This window comes from Macaca fascicularis, chromosome 5, assembly GCF_037993035.2.
Source record: "Macaca fascicularis isolate 582-1 chromosome 5, T2T-MFA8v1.1".
Classification (NCBI taxonomy): Eukaryota; Metazoa; Chordata; class Mammalia; order Primates; family Cercopithecidae; genus Macaca; species Macaca fascicularis.
Genome location: NC_088379.1, coordinates 91251621 through 91269991, shown reverse-complemented (window position 1 = coordinate 91269991; position 18371 = coordinate 91251621). Strand labels below are relative to the sequence as shown.

The following is an 18371-nucleotide window of genomic DNA, read 5'->3' as shown; positions in this document are numbered from 1 at the left end:
ACTCTTTGTAATAACAGCAGCCAACATTTGTTTAGTACTTTGCTATTTTCATAGCATGATCAGATTGCAAAGCCCTTTTCAATTATTGGATAAAAGAAGCAGGTGAACACAAATGGCCTGAGAATGCATAATTAAAGCCATGTCACAAAGAACAATGGGAAAGATCACATTTATTTCAGCAACAACTTCTTTATAAATGTTTCTGTTTTCAGAGTAATGAAAGACACTATTGGTGTATTAATGAAGGACTCAAGGATGAGGAGAGTACTACTCTCTTTTATTTAAAAAATTGACACATAATAATTGTACATATTTATGGGGTAGTTACTGATGTTGTAAAATATATATAATGTATAGCGGTTAATCAGGATAATTTGCATATCCACCATCTCAAATATTTATCATTACTTTGTGTTTGGAACATCCAATATCCTCCATCTGGCTATTTGACACTATAATACATTATTGCAAACAATGGTCACCCTACAGTAGCATAGAACACTAGAATTTTTTCCTACTATCTAGCTATAATGTTGTCTACTTTTAAAATAGTGTAGAATCTGAGAAGTTAATGAACTTCTCTAAGATCTAGTCTCAGGAGGCACTGGGTAAAAGGTCAATAATCAAGTTAAATAACTCAGACCTAGACAACTCTAATTTTGACTAATCCAATGTGATCAATCCATAGATGATAAAACTGCAGTCTCATTTATTCATTAATTCAACAAACATGCATTAAGCATATACTACATGACAGCACTCTGCTAGGCAGTAGGGATAGATGGTGTCTCTTCTCAAGAGCTTCCAATCTAATAGGGAAGGAAGAGAACACAGACGATGCAAGGACTGTGAGTATGGAGGAGAGAGGAATGAAGTGCCGAGTATACTGACTCTTAAACCCATAACCCCATTTCTTCTTGTCATCCTTATTTCTCTTAATTCTTAGATATTTGGCATCAGTGTGGGGTAGATAATAAACCTATCCATATTCTTATTGGTATAAGAAAGTTGTAACATGTGGTGGTTTTGTGGGCTCAGATGGGTGTGAAGCCTGGCTTTAGCACTTGTCAAAAATGTGAATTTGTACGACTGTTTTACATTTATATATATATATATATTTTTTTCTCATAATCCCATTTGTGGTAGGTATATCTTTACCTATATATACCTATATATATTCACATTCATATATATATTCACATTCATATATATATATATATATATATATATATGCCCAGCCCCTCTCTCTCTCTCTGTGTGTGTGTGTGTGTGTGTGTGTGTGTGTGTGTGTGTGTGTGCAGTTATATTACATGAGTTATTGTATATAATGCCTGACATATATCAGTACAGGGCCTGACACATATTTCAGTAAACATTAAATATGAGTATTATGGGAGCATTTCTTATACTGATGGTAAAAGAAAACCGGTGAGTTTGGGGCCGGGAGATGTTAATAAATGGGTGGTAAGGAAATAAACTACCCCTCTAAGAAGATAAGCTTAAGTTTGTTTTACTCACAAATAATGTATTGTTATTTTCTGTGAGATACTTAGAGGGTTAAGATACTAATGCAAGCTGGGTGGGGTGGCTCATGCCTATAATCCCAGCACTTTGGGAGGCTGAGGCAGGAGGACTGCTTGTACTCAGGAGTTTGAGACCAGCCTGGGCAACATAGTAAGACCTCATCTCTACAAAAACAAAAAAATTAGCCGAGCATGGTGATGTGAACTTGTGGTCCCAGCTACTACTCGGGAGGCTGAGGCAGGTGGATCACTTGAGCCCAGGAGAGGTGGAGGCTGCAGTGAGCCGTGATTGCACCACTGCACTCCAGCCTGGGTGACAGAGTAAGACCCTGTCTCAAAAAACAAAACAAAACAAAACAAAACAGCTAATGTACATCAATATAAAGGAAAACTTAGAAGACACTTCAAGCTTTTTTGATCTTGCCAGAATTGCTTCCATCTCAGAATATTTGTAAATAGTTCCCTGAATTTGTGTGGACTGAACAAAATGTTTTTCATGCTAGGCAAATCCCATCTCCTATTAATGGTATTTGTAAAGTCACATAAGAGATTTCAGTTCTGGTCAGAATCTAGAATCCCAAATGAACTGAGACAGTGTGTAAAAGAGAATATTTCAGTTTGGTCACTAACACTTTTAAAGTTCAACGTGATTTAAAGAATAGATATTATTCAGAGATGGAACTTCGACATAAAAATATTGGCAAATAGTTCCTGAATCATGATTTTGAGGCAATGGGTAATGCCATGGCCTGGGGAGACAGGCTGTCTCAGAGTTCTAATTCTGGCTCTGGTGGCACCAGTGGGGATTAGTGATTTATATCAGTATTTCAGCTTCCTTTTCATAGGTTTGCTTTTTTTATCTAGTCCAGGGGTCAGCAAACTATGCCCACTGGCCAAATCTGGTTCACTGTTTATTTTTAACATTTTTAAGTGGTTGGAAAAAAAAAGAATAATATTTCTGATATTTGTGAAGTATATACAATTCACATTTCAGTGTCCATAAATAACCTTTATTGACATACAGCCACATCCATTTGGTCATGTTACCATGGCAGAGTTGAACAATTGTAGTGGAAACCTTATGGTCACAAAAGCCTAAAATATTTACTCTCTGGATCTTTCCAGAAAAGGCTTGCTGGCCCCTGGTCTAGCAAATAGTGATGGTGACTGGATCAACACATCTAACAACACTGTGAGAGAACACTCCTCATAGGGACACTTCACAGGAGAGGATCATATGATCACGCTGTCCATCAGTTCCTAAATGCCCCAAATGTCTGTTGGTCGAAATGACATTCGCCAGAATTTCAAAGGATTAAAAACATTTAAATCATTTTTTAACATGGTTCTTTGTACCATGTTAATAGTTTCTTTCAAGTGTATATTGTAATGTATTTTAAGTAGGAAGGGAATTTTGAAACAAAAATCTCAAAAACTTTTTTTTAAGTAAAAGAACACATAGTAGTTAGTTAATACATGCTGTTTTCACCAATGCCTTTATTTAGTTCATGTAGAGTTACTTGTGTATATAGAATTATGTTTTCATACCATAAGCAACTCCTACTCACATTCTCTAAATGATTTGCACATATTAAAACTAAGCCAAAAAAAAAAATATACAAGCTTCAGGGCTGCCTACAGACTTAGGCAGACAAAAAAAGAGATTGTCACAACTGCTTTAGGGTAACAAATGTAATTGCATGGATTTTAACTTACAGAACACAAAAAGGAAAAAAAGTTAAGATAAGCGAGTGTTGTAACATTAAATGCCTAAGCAGCATATTTAACTGGTGAACAAGAAAATGACTAAACTTTATGCTACAACACAATTAAAATATTCCTACATTTTCATATAAAGTATATGTCAAATATTGGCTTACATTTTCAAATGACAGCAACTTAACGTAGCCAATGACATTATTTATTCAACCCAGAAGGAGTCACAAATGCAGACATGTATGGTAAACTTTTATTGCTGTTGTTACATTATTATCCCAAAAACTCAAAAATTGGCCAAACTTTTTCTTTCAAAGAGACATCCATGAATCTATCTCATAACTATTTATTTCTCAGCTGGCCTATTATGTAACACAGCTGCAGTAACCATCTAAGTAGGTTGAAGTTTTACTAAATTAAAAATTTTACAGCCTCCAGACCTATGAAATGTTCCATCCAGGAAAAGTTATTTTGCAAATGTGCAAAATAGGTCTGTGGAGTTACACAATCATAGAAACAGGAGAAAGAACAACTGAATCAGAGAGGTAAAAGTCTAAAACTGATTGGTATACCAGATAATTATAAATAATGGTTTATGCATACATATACATAGATAAATGCATAGGAACATAGACACATTAGTTAAAATGGAGATAGATAAAGAGTGAGAGAGATAGAGATAATAAAGTATTTGGTCCCCAGTATAAACGATTATTCTTAACCTACAGTCAATGATTGCATTTTAGGGAATCTCTGAAGCCCTCAAAAGTGTGTGCAGTTTTGGTAGGTATGTGCCTTTTTTTTTTTTTTTGCAAAAGGATCAATGCATTTATTAGATTCTTTAGGCACCCATGTCCTCTAACTTTTCACCTATCTCCTAAGAAATCCTTCTGGAAAAATAATTAGAATGGAAAGTTTTTAAAAATTGAAATGTACAAAAGTAACATGTAATTGTCTGAGGGTATTGGAAATAATTAGTACAGTTGTGGCTACTTTTGTGTTCACCTCTTCTTTTCTTTACCTGGAGGAAGGCAGAGGAAAGTATACCTCCTAGTTTTAGTTATTATTGATTTTAGGCTCTGGGTCAGATGGGCCTTTTAGGGTCTGGAATATTGACAATTGCCCTTGAAAGACATGATGAATCTTTGCTTGCTCGGTGGACTGAGTCCCAGCATATGATTAATATCAGGTGTCTTGGTTGGTTGTTAGACAGTGAGTGATAACTTGGCCAGTATATGAGGGGAGTTTTTGCAGAAGCTGAACAATTTCAGCAATGTGTGCTCGGTAATGAAAGAGAATTGGATCCTAGAGCGTAACAGTTGTCTATAAGAGAGCACTCCATCCGTAGAATCCACCTTTGTTACCTTTATTCATAATAAGGAAGATCACTGCAGGAAAATGTCTGTTTCTCCCCACTTTTTCATGGTGGGATTGTTGTGGCCTTAGAACATGCTTTCAAAAGAACTGTAAGTGGGCATCTCTGTCTAGTGCCTATTTGTATTATATATTGTATTATAAATAGCTGCTAAAAAACCAAAATGCCTACCTTATCAAGTGCCAAAATTCTCATTCTTAATGAATGAGTCTAGAAAGATACCAGTGTATCCATTCCAGTTCAAAAAATAACTTCACATGCTCATATTTTAGAAAACAGACTCCAGACCTTTTTTATTTTATTTTATTTATTGAGATGGAGTCTTACTCTTGTCACCCAGGGTGGAGTGCAATGGCAAGATCTCTGCTCACAACAACCTCCGCCTGCCAGGTTCAAGCGATTCTCCTGCCTCAGCCTCCTGAGTAGCTGGGATTACAGGCACACACCACCACGCCTGGCTAATTTTGTATTTTTAGTAGAGACGGGGTTTCTCCATGTTGGTCAGGCTGGTGTCCAAGTCTCGAGCTCAGGTGATCCACCCGCCTCAGCCTCCCAAAATTCTGGGATTATAGACATGAGCCACCGCACCCAGCCTAGTGTTAGCTTTCTAACCTGGATCAAATTACTTCTCTGTGCCTCACATCTGTCATTTGTAGAATAAAGATAATGATATTACCTGCCTTATTGAGTTGTAGTAAGGATTAAATAAAGCGATATATGCGAACAGCCTGGAACATTCCCTGGAATTCAGACGTCTAGATACTGACAAGGCTACAGACATTATAATGGACACTGTAGTATTCTGTCTAGATCCCAAAGACTGGTATGTTGGTTGCTGAAGGCACAAAGAGATTCTCATGGGAATTGTTATACAATGGAGCAGGAAACAGCTTCACCCAAGTTTATCTGTCTCCCTGCTCCCAATCAATGACTAGCTGGCACCAGGAAACAAAGCCCCAGCCCCTCAGTTTGAAGAAATCTTGAGAGGGATCACAGTCTCAGGGGACCCCACTGGATCAGCTAAGACCTCAGTTGCTATGGCATTGCAGGGCAGGTGCTCCTGTCACATCCTGCTTTCCTCACTTCCTTGCAGAAAAAGTATCTTCACAGAACCTTTCCCATGACAATCTAATGTCATTCTCCATCAGCGTGTGTTTCCTGGAATCCAATCTAAGATTATAGATAGATGTAAATAAAACATTTTATCCCCATTATCCTGGAATTGCAGCTAAGTCCCACCCCCTGCTCCCCAAAAGAGGCTAAAACCCCACATTCTAAGTTGAAAAGACCAATGGAAATTGCGCCTAGCCACTTCTCTGCCAGGTTTACTGAGAGAAAGCATTGCATTTCTGAGAACCTGAATGACCCTGACTGCTTTGAAGGAGAAACTAGAAATGAGGAAGTGCTACTTGGAGAAAGCAGTTTTCAAAATCAACACTGTTTTTTGAGGGGGAGGACTAGGAATTCTCCCAACTATCGGAACAAGAGTATTGCTGGTAAATTTTGATGTGTGTTAGAACAGTGACCCACTCCTTCTCTAAGTCAAGGACTCATGATGGCCTCTGAAGCTTGGCAAGTCACTGACCTTGCTGGGCACTGAAGCTGATAACCCTTGGAGAAAATGACAAGACAAAGGAGGCAGCAACAGTGGAACAGCCTGCATTTCCCTTACATTGCAGGCCAGGGTCCATGAGTTTCCTAGTTGCTGAATAAACACAAAGCAAGCAGCTGGCCTTTGAGCCCTTTTGCTGTATCCCATCCAACAGGACAATCCCAATGCCGGGAGAATACTAGCATGTGAAGTGGATTTCTAATTCCAGAGACCCTGAAAAATCCACACATGCACCTGTGAAAGATTCAGCCTTTAGAGAGGAATGTCTGTAATGATCAGTCAATGATCAGTCAGCAATATCAACTGTGTAGGAAGATCTCTACCTTCTTCCATCCATCTCTAGGTCTCATCATCAGAAAGGAAGGCAGAAAAGTAGGAAAGGAAATATGTAAGGAGTTTCTCTCCACTTTAGCCGCTAGAGTGACAAAGAGGTCTTTGCTGCAACAGGGGAGAAAAGGTCTTATGCAACAGGAAATAGTTCAGCATAGCAGAGTGGGGGCAGTTTCATATGATTGAGATTTCTCCATAAGCCTGGTAAATATATGCACTTCAATAAATATTTGTTTAGCACCATGTGTTATATTATGCTATTCCCAGGTGTTCGGTATACAGTAACAAGCAAGAAAGATGTGGTTTCTAAATATATGGAGGTACATATAGTCCTCCTTTGTCTTATTTTGCCAATTTCTTGTCTGTTTCTTTGTCATTTTATTTTTTTCTCTGAGAAACTTCTCTCCTAAGAAAGCTATTACATCATTATTCCAATAATTACTCTTTTTTTTTAAAACATTTCAAGGAAAACTCAACTAGAACACATTTAGAGAAGCAGAAACCAACTGCAAGTTCTTTCTTCAAGAACCGTTCGTTAAAGATTTGCCAATCTTTCCTTCTCAACCACATTTCCCAAAAGTTTGGACTTTGGCCATAGAAGTTCACTTCAGTCTAAAATTTGGCATGTCTGACAGAGAAGACTTCAAATTTGCCAATTTGGCTGATATCCCTTTGAATAACAAGTAGAGAAATAGGACAAATTTGGAGCGAAAAATCTGTAACTCGTGGCATTATTCAGAGAGATAATTCATTTCATAGGATAATGAATCTATAGGAAATCAACCCTAAAACACAGTGGATTTATTTTCAGATAGGGTTTTACAAAAGCCTAAAATATGCATACAAATATAGTTTGTAAGCAAATATAAGTAAGTAATACACAAAGACCTGAGACACTCAATTTTATTGAAAATTCTTGTGTTTTATTATTTTTATATGATTTTGCTTGGTTTCATAGGATATTTCAGTATAAAGCAAAAGCAAAAATAAAACAAAATAAAAATTTCTACATATATATAGATACGTATGGAAAAATTATCAAGACATACAGCGCACATATGGATAAACTATATTCGTAACACACACACAAATGTGTATGTATGCATGTAGTGCTAGAATAATGGCAAAGAGCTTGCTAGAGACTTTTGTGAGTTCTGTTGGAAATCATTACGGGCAGATGAGATTAAAATATGTTAAAACATGTAATCTCCTCCTACTCACTGATAAACTCAGAATAGTTAGACTTGAGTTAGCTATCCATAAAGACAGACACTTGTTGGGTTTGTAAGCATCATCTTTATAACAGATTTTCAGAAGTGGCAATTGAAATAATTTTATAGAGAAAGCCAATCTAGAATAAATATGCTTTATGAGGATCTTCTGCCAGGTAGGCCCACAGCCTGCCGAGGGTTCTATACACGTTACCAACCACATTTCTGCAATCCTTGCTGCCTCCTATGCATTCCGACAAATAAAAACACTCTGTTGTAACATCCCAAATTCTCATGTTAAACAATTACACAACTGAAAAACTGAAAAATATTATCTTCTCATTCCCATTTGCAAAGATAAATTAATTGTTATGCTACCCCTGAATAACCCCAATAATGCAAATATTGATGAAAGTAATCTGATGCAGATCCCATGTTATCACAGAAGTACAGAAGCGTTTGCCTGGAAACGCCATCCTGATGTCAAAGGCACACCAATAAAGCCCCGGTGACCAGGATGAATGGCACAGACACTGGATTCTCAATGTAGTGCTTTGTGTTTCCAGCTCTGTCTTCAAAGACACATTTGGAACACTTCTCTTCACACTCCATAAGATGATTTAGAATTATAAAACCTAATTTAGCAGCTATTACATACTGTATTAATAATTCAGGAAGCATCTTTTCAAATGATCTAGTTGCATACTATATTTATCTCCATAATTACAGAAGCAAGCTTGAATTTCCTATAATTTTTTTGAAAGGACAACCTTCAGATTCCATATTACACAGTCTTAAACTTCTTAGGCTTTGTTCTTCAAAAGCCATTATGTCATATGCACTGCATGTGAAATGGATGATTTAGAATAGCAATGTTGGAGAAGAGGTTTTATCCATTACTTCCTGGTCTTGAAGACATGGCTCTCTCTAAAACAGTATTGAAAATATCCATCTATATTACTTGAGAAGTTCTTCACCAAAAGATGAAACCTCCTTGCAGCTAGCAGACTGAATGGAAAAGTAGACCTCTAGCATTACTGGAGATAAAGAGTCAACCATCAGTTCAATACCATGCTGATTTAAAAGCCAACATGAGCTATTGTCTGAGAATAAATCGGAAAAGAAATTTCCTCTACTGATACTTCAAAGACTTTGTAACATCTGGAATCTGGTTCTATACAGGGTATTCCACTAAGAAGTAAGAATAAAAGGATTTTAATAAGGCAAATAAGATTCAGGTTTCTTACAATATGTTCTCCCTGGAGGGAAACAAATAACACATTGCATCTGACTAACCTTTCTGCACTTCAGCGGCATTAATTAACATTTAGTCATGGATTCCATCATGAGCCAGATGAACTTAGTGCTACAGCTGTTTTCATCGAGGGGAAAATACGCCTTTCCATTTTAGATTCCCAGCATTTATAAATATGGGAAAAAGACATTTTATTGACTTCTTTGTGGTAGCATTATTGATAAGAACTCCATATTACTTACCCAAATAAATTCCCACCAACCCTAGACCATGATCAAATCAATATCAATATTACATAAACTGGGTCAGCTGGAGCCAATACTATAAAAACCAGATTCCTACCTCCCTTTTTCTTACATTGAGGGACAAGGAAAGGTTGAAGAACTGATAAAAAAGGTAGGTATCACGGCCTTGGAGGAATTGCTGCTGGGTGAGTCAAAGATTTTAGTGAAGATCAGATACACTAAGAGAAATGAATACAGATGACTAGGAAAAACGAACGGATGTTTCAAAAGTTTAACTGCAGGATTTGATGTCTTGGCAGAGCTGTCTTCAGCTTTACCAGCGAAACACGTGGAAGTGGCTGGTTGGGAGCAAAGCTGAGGTACAGAACTGTAATACTTGGTCAGTATTACAAGTATTAAGGAGTAAGAGTTTTTGTTTTGTTTTATTTTGCTTTGCTTTTAGCAAAATCTCCTTTAAGATGCAATTTTGTGAGGAAATATGTCAGTGACTCTGCTGGGCAAAGCATTCAACCTCTAACACCTTGTCAAAATTCATATCACAAGAGCACTATAAAATCAAATTCATTTCAAGAGTCCTGAACAAATACTGTGTCATGACTTGTGGTCAACTATGGAGTCTCATGGACAAAGGAAAATCCAGTAGTTACATGGTCAGAGTATGTGTGTGTGAGTGCATTCATTTGTACTAGTATATAAACCTGCAGTTATTATCTGTGTCAACACTAACCAAACCTCAAATTAAGGTTCTCAGTCATGATTCAAAAAAGAAAGAAACCTGTCTGACCTATCTTCACCTTTACCAACACAGGATGACAATAATTTAATCAGACTAGGAAAATATCTTACCTGGAACTACTTCAAAAAGGAACTTCCCTGGGTTCTCTTCATTGCAGGGATGCTCAAAAACTTTATTTCCAGACAGAAAAATAGCACCCTGTGAACACAAATACTCAACACATCAACATCATCGGATAGCAAACATTATATATCATCATTATAATCAGTGAATATCCAAGGTGTATCTATAACCCAGTAATACAGTAAGATGCATCAGACTCTTATATTTCAAATAATCAAAAATTATGTGCCAGAATAATATTCACTCCAGATTTAACGAACACTTGTTGAGCATCTAATATGTATAAGACTAATATATCTGTTAGCTGCTAGATTCATCTTAAGTACCAATTTATTAAACACATTCTGTGTGCCAGAAATTTTGCCAAGCATTCTACCCACACCATATTATTTAATTGTTAGTATAATCTTACGATGTAGTTATTCTTTTCCCCATTTTATAGCTGTGAAAACAAGGGAGACTTAGACAAAGTTGTGATAAGCCTTCTCTTATCTCTTCACTCTTCTCTTTTCTCTCTCTCTCTCTCTCTTTTTTTTTTGTTTGTTTGTTTTTTGAAATGGAGTTTTGCTCTTGTCACCCAGGTGGGAGTGTAATGGCGAAATCTCAGCTCACTGCAACCTCCGCCCCCTGGGTTCAAGCAATTCCACTGCCTCAGCCTCCTAAGTAGCTGGGATTACAGGCACCCACCACCACACCCAGCTAAATTTTGTATTTTTAGTAGAGACGGGGTTTCAACATGTTGGCCAGGCTAGTCTTGAACTCCTGACCTCAGGTGATCCACCCGCCTTGGCTTCCCAAAGTGCTGAGATTACAGGCATGAGCCACCACGCCCAGCTATCCTTTCTCTATCTTTACATTTCTCTCTTTAGTGGATCATTTCATTCAGTGCTGAGATATATTTAAAATTCCGTGCCATTTAAAAAAATTACTTTTGACTTCCTGCTATCATTCTATTTCTTTTTCTTTGCCTATTGTCTATACTGAATCTATTTCCTCACTGTATCCACTGCAGCCTGGTTGATGCACCCAGCATTCCACTTACATGACTCTCACAACCTACATGTTTGATAATGTTCACTTTTCAGTGACTTGACTTTCCGGTAGTGTTCATCACTATTGACCACTTTTTTCCCTGAAGCACCTTCTTTCCTCGTTTCTTCGTTTTCTCTAGGTTTTTCCCTAATTTCTCTGTTGTCTGAATCTCTTTTGCTGACTCTAATTGACCTTTAAATATTAGAGTTTTTAAAAAGATTTATCCAATAATTTCTTCTCTTCTGACTCTAGTACTCTCTTTCTCCAGGCTATCTCATCCATGCCTATGACTTCAATAACCAACTGTAAGCCAATGAATATCAGAGTAATATTTCTAACCTAGGACACTTTGAGCTTCAGATACATTCAAAAGCTTATTTGACATTTCCACTTGGGTATTTCAAAGTCATCTCAAACTTAACTTAGTCAAATTAAAATGCAAGTAAATCTGGCTCTCATTATGTATCCCCCAGCTCAGTGACTGACACCCTCTTCTATTCAGTTGCAAAAGCCAGAAATGTAAAAATCATTATCTCTACTATGTATCTCTACTACTACCACTCTCTAATTTCAGGCAACTATTATCTCTCGTCTTGAACTTTTCAAATGCCCCTTCACTGAATTCTCCACAATATTCTAACATCTTTCAATCCATTTTTATTTTTCTTATTGCACCTGGAGTGTTTTTAGAAATAAAACTTTGGCCAGGCACGGTGGCTCACGCCTGTAATCCCAGCACTTTGGGAGGCCGAGACCATCCTGGCTAACACGGTGAAACCCCGTCTCTACTAAAAAATACAAAAAATTAGCCTGGCGTAGTGGCTGGCAGGCGCGTGTAGCTCCAGCTACTTTGGAGGCTGAGGCACAGGAGAATGGCGTGAAGCCGGGAGGCGGAGCTTGCAGTGAGCCGAGATCTCGCCACTGCCCTCCAGCCTGGGCGACAGAGCGACAGAGCGACAGAGCGAGATTCCGTCTCAGAAAAAAAAAAAAAAAAAAAAAAAAAAACCACTTTGATGTTGCTACTTTCCTGCTTAAAAATCTTCCACGGCTTTCATTTGCTTTAGGAAAAAGGTCGAGGTGGTCTGGCTCCCACCTCTCTGAGTTAATGTTTCTGCTCTTAAACTTTTTTGCTTTCTATGGCTTTCTATCATCCAGAAACTACCCTTCTATAAATGGCAGCATGCTCCCATCTACCCTAGGACAACATTCTCTCCCTGGTAATTTTATACTATTTTTAAGATTGCCGGCCGGGCGCGGTGGCTCAAGCCTGTAATCCCAGCACTTTGGGAGGCCGAGACGGGCGGATCACAAGGTCAGGAGATTGAGACCATCCTGGCTAACATGGTGAAACCCGTCTCTACTAAAAAAATACAAAAAACTAGCCGGGCGAGGTGGCGGGCGTCTGTAGTCCCAGCTACTCGGGAGGCTGAGGCAGGAGAATGGCGTGAACCCGGGAGGTGGAGCTTGCAGTGAGCTGAGATCCGGCCACTGCACTCCAGCTTGGGTGACAGAGCGAGACTCCGTCTCGGGAAAAAAAAAAAAAAAAAAGAAAAAAAGAAAAAAAAAAGATTGCGTACATTTAAAATATACTTGCATGGATTCTTGAATTTTTCCTGGACTGATTTACCATTGTATGTAGTTATGTTATTTGTAAGATGAATTGATTAAAGTCCATCTCCCTCATTAAACTGTAAGGGAAAAATAATATGTGTTTTGCTCCCTAATTTACTACCAATGCTAAGCATTTTACCTGGCATATAGTTAATGTCTAAAAATGTGTATTGTTGAGTGAATGGAAACTGTTAACATAATGAAGCCAGTGTTAAAAACTAAGTGTGCTGAACTCAAAAGCCCATGCTCTTGTCCACTGTATCATATTGTCCATTTTTCCCAGCTCAAAAAATAGTACTGTTTAGCTAAAGTAGTATTTTACTCAATTTTCAACCTACTTGGTTTGGCACAGAAAATTATAGTTCTCTCTTTCTGGGCTTAGACTGATAAAGCATAGCACTCTCCAACCAAAACCCAAGAAATTGTACGTTAAAGGATCCCTCTCCCTCCATGCCTTACAAGGTGAGGTGTTGGAGGAATTCCCTTTGTTCTTCTCTAGGAAGTACATTTTCCTGCTTTTTTTTTTTTATCATGTCTAGTTTTCTCTGGCCTATAGATCCCATTTCCCATTTTGTTTCCCTATCTTTGACGCAATTTTTAAAAATTGCTAAATACTTTGAAGATACTCATTTAATAAAGACCTTTTATTACATAAATTTAATCTATATGGTTTCTACATAATGTGTAAAAATAATTGTTTCAATTAAGAATTTATTCTACTTACTGAAATGACTTTGCAAAGTAATTCATTTTGTGATTTATCTCAGTTTTAGAACATAGCATCTAATATTCATTTTATCCACATGTGTGTTTGTGTGTGTATGTATAGCTCCTGTTTAATTCTATATCTTCAAGCTCTACTTAAGATCTTGAATTGTACTTGTGCCATATAAGTTGAATTCAAGCAACACTCTGGCATAAATGCTACCTCCATGAAATCTTAAGCTATCACATTTGGTAATTTAAAAACTCCAAGTGATGCTATACTTTGTTGTCTTTTTTGTACATGTGAAACAGCTACTTCTGGCTGAAATTTTTATTAACATTTTCTTATTTGACATTATATAAATTTTATATTTTGACAAGTTTTTCAAACAAATTATAACATAAAAATAGTAGTTTAAATATCAACAGACAAGGTTTAGGGCAAGATATGCTGTAACTGACAAACATTTACTGTGGTTAATTTACTAAGTCATTCAGTAAATAAAATAAAGTCCTTTAACTGCAATTGTTAACTTGATCACATTGTATAGAGTCCATTCTGTAAAGTCCATAACTAAGGGAAATGTCTTAATTGTGATAGTTATTTTCAAAGCGTTTAGCAATGTTTACAGTGTTGAAAATACAGGTAAACAAACAAAAATGTCTAATTTACCCACTACAGATAAACAATGTTAACACCATATAAATTCTCCCATACTTTTATTTATTTGTGCATGTGTGTATAAACATACAGAGCAATTTTCACAAAACAGTAATCAAAATAAAAAGATATTTATTATCTGCTTCAAAACTTAAAAGTCATGTATTGTTATTATGCCACATGTAGTCATCTACAGCATTTTAAAAAGCTGAATTCTATAGTACTTGCTTGAGTATACATACTTTTATGTCCTCTACTGCTGTAATATGTTTATAATTTTTGTCTTATAAGGAACATTTTATGTTATAAAGAACACGAAGAACATCCATGAAGCTAAGTCTTTGAGCTTTTCCCTAATGTATTCCTTTAGGGCAAATACCTAAGAGAGAAATTAGCCATTAAAAAGTATGTACTGCTTGTTTGTGTGAGTTGGTCAATTCTTCCATAGTTGCTCTAAATTAACCAAAGAAGCAACGAACTAATAAACAAGTACAACTCAGGTGCCCAATCTAACTCAAAAAGTAATATGTTGACAGACTACCATGTCTCAGATATTATTTCTTTAAATATCTCAGGTGCTGTGAAGTGTGTGAAAGAAATACAAGTACTCTCAGTACAAGAATAACACAGTACATAATTTTAAAACAAATGAGTGTGACACTATTTAGAAAATCAAGTAAATATAATAAAAGTTTAAGAAGAGAGTGTCATAAGGGCAGGCTGATTAGTTACGAAACAGTATATAAAGGAAATGGTTTCAAGAGGAAGATAGGGTTTTAAGATTTAGTGGCCAAGGGGTAATCTTTCAGAGTAGAGGAAATAACATCAACCAAAGCAGAAATTAGAACCATATGTGCAGAGTACATTAGAATAAGCAAAAGACCCATGTGGAGGAATAATTAGGAAGTGAAGATTGTTGGTTACATGTGCTGAGGATGTGTTGTAGAAATTCTAAGCCTAGGCAGAGGATGTTACACTTGATATCTGTAGCAGCTGAGAGCCAGGGTAGGTTCTTGAGCAAAGCAGATGGAGATTTAATGATACCACACTCTTAAAAGTTTGTTATCATAAAGCAACTAATTTGACATAAGGGGGTAAGGTCAGGAAAGGTGTTGGCAGTAGAAATGGCATACATTTGCATTACAGATGCATTATTATATATTGTTAAGAAACATGTATAGAAACTAGCCATAGCTTAAGCAGGAAACAAAGAAGGAAGAGTAAAAGATGACTTCAATTTTTCTCTGTATCTAGAAGAATATTTCCCATGTTAGAAATGGGAATTAGGAATATTTAAGCTCCATACAGCCCATGCACTTGAGTCAAAACCATGTGATATTTTAAAATTCTCTCTTAGTAGATATGATGGATATTCTCTGTTTGTTCCCCCAGATATTCTATCCACTCCTCACTCTATTCCATGCTCTAAGAGATTAATCTCCGTAAATTCTATAAACCAAGCTCTCCTGATCTCTGGCTTCAGGTTGCGTTAGAGAGGCTACATCGGGATGTCAGAAGAGCACAAAAGAGACAGGTCAAGATATTTATTCACCTGTTTCCTTCCATGCTAGTTGCAACATGGTCCTACTTGTATTGGGGTAAATCTTAAAGTCACAGGCTTCCCCAAATTCCAGTAGAGCTAAGAGTGGTCAGAGGTTCCTCTCTGTTTTTCACCTCAGGGTGTTTTACCCATCCATTGGTTTTCATTAACCTTTCCAACACTTGGTAAAAAATTTTTTTTTAATCACACGCTCTTCAATTATCCCTTTTGGGACAAAGCTATCAAGGTGCTTTGATATACCAGGGTGCAAGTGTCTTGAGTTTTCTAAGTAAGGGCATGTCATCGCTGATGTTCAATATGCCTCATGGCAAACTTTGGATGATCAGAGAGAAGAGGCTCAAGTACAACAAGGAAATGTAACCTTTTTGATAAGAGTTCAGCACATATGGCAATAATTTCATGACAATAATTAACCAGCACATTCAAAATGGAATTATACATATTTTTATTCCTGATAAGAAATATTCCTTTTATAACGAAACTTTACAACTTTAAAATGAAATATGATAAACAAAATCTTTTATAGTTTGACAGCTAAGAGTTGGCAAAAGCGACATAATTCATAACCATACTAGTAGTTTGCTGTCAGCTAAAATTACTATTAAAAAGAAAGCTCATATCTAGTTAATACCAGATCACTAAGCCAAAACCACATAAGTTTGGGGTAAGGCTATATGCTGTTGAAAATAGACACAGGGATCTTATTCTTTGGAATTTGGATTGGAAAAAAACACGCATGTGCAATAGCTCTGTTAGTTTAATAAGCACAATCTTGAGATTTTTTTCCAGCATAAACAATGACTATGAGCATCACAATGAACTAGAAAAATCTCAGCTTGAAAATATATGTCTATTTTTAATAAGATTAGACAGAGGTTTGAAAGTGAGATCAAGATGAAATAAATATTATTCAACAGGTTTTATTAAAACAATATGTTGGTTCAATTTTTTTCTTTATAGCAAGTAATTTCATTCACTTATTAAATAAATATTAACATTAATTAAACAACATGTAGCAAGTCCCAGGCCCTGTCCCTGGCACAGAGAACATAAAGGCGAGAAAGGCCAATAAAGTCTTTGCACTCCTATATCCAAAAATTACTCAGGGAAGGCAGAAAATTGAAAAAAAGGTATTACATATTAAGGCCCTGTTATGAAAAGAAAACAGGATACTGTACACTTATGAAAAATATTAAATTATAACCATAACTGTTCTGACTATATAATAATTTCCTGATAACAATAAATTTTGTGATTAAGTAAATCTATTCTAGAGTCAAACTACCTAGGTTCAGGTTCCCATAACACCTTTTAGTCACACGACTTCAGGCAAAACATTTCTTGCCCTTCCTCAGGTTCTTCATCCATAAAACGGGATAAAAATAGATCCTACTTCATGGCATCATTGTTAGCTAATACATGCGAAGTTTGTAGAAAAATGCTTGGTACACAGTATTTATTATTTTAATATTTAAAAATCTAATATACCAGACCTTTAAGCTATTTGGGGCCCATATTTTGCTAATCCCCAAATAATGAAATGATTGTAGTAAAGTTTCAATATATATCTGCTGGTATTATTACCTAGGTGAGTAAACAGAGAGATAAACTAACTAGAAACTTTGAAGTCAGTTTTTACTATCATGTTTGCAAGGCTAGACTGGTTAGTAAAACAAACCTCTAATTAGCAATCTAATAATAAATACTATAGCATTTGATGTTGACAAGGATGATTAGTGATATTTCTTGACTATTACTTTGCTAAACACTTTGCAGGTAATTTATGTCATTGATTCACCAAATTACTCTGTAACATAGGTATTTCTCTTTTTATAAATGAGAAAAATAAAGCTCAGGGAACAACAGGCAGACTCTGGCATGATAAATTCTTAACACATATTTGTGTGAATAAAAAGTAATGGAATAAATGCAAACTGCTTTAAGGATTTACCTTTAGCTGTTAAACCAATTTATGTTCCTCTTTCTAATCAATGACTGCTATTAAAGCAGTTTGGGGAAGTTTTATAAATAGTTCTCAAGTTTCTTCTTAGCCTCTGAAATTAGTTACATAGATTCCTGGGGTACTGCCAAGGGAAGAAAAGAGATGGGAAGACTTGCAAATTGGTAACCATTTTGGAATCTACCCTAGTAATTCTGATGCATAATTTTTTGGGGGGAACACTGACCTAAGCATTGTTATAAATTTCCTTATAGAAAACTATAGCATACTACCAATAAAGGTGTACACACTGTAGAATGTACAATATTCTCAGTTAATAAAAACACAAAAGCAAGGAAAACATGTAATATTTCCAAATCATTATTTAAATTAAAAATGACACACATAATTGTATGAGACTATTTTATAATTAGCAAATAAATAGAAACCAATTATTTATACAGATGTCTCATCTTGCTGTTTTATATTGTAAACTGCAGATCTACACTTGAGAAGCATTATCATTCTGGGCTCATTTAATTTTAAAGCATTTTCATTATATTATTTAATATTACAGGTATTCAGATCCTAGGAGACTAACAGGAGTGCATTAATTTTGATAGAGAAAAATATATGTAGTATTTTGAGTGTTCCTGATATAACTCATTTTAAAACATTTAACCCTTTCTTTTTTAGGCAAGGATCCTTTACCCCATGTAAATCTCCACACTGGACA

The 18371-nt window shown here is 36.2% G+C and overlaps 1 protein-coding gene across 3 annotated transcripts in view; it reads right to left on the bottom strand.

Annotated features, from left to right (window-relative positions):
• ARHGAP24 (Rho GTPase activating protein 24) overlaps window positions 1-18371 on the bottom strand; it is a 520693-nt gene that overhangs the window by 273967 nt on the left and 228355 nt on the right. For all 3 annotated transcript variants that reach the window (XM_005555334.4, XM_074040041.1, XM_065544555.2), the window contains one exon: window positions 10114-10201. In XM_005555334.4, the coding sequence (XP_005555391.3) occupies window positions 10114-10201 (88 nt within the window). The remainder of the gene's footprint in view (window positions 1-10113; window positions 10202-18371) is intronic.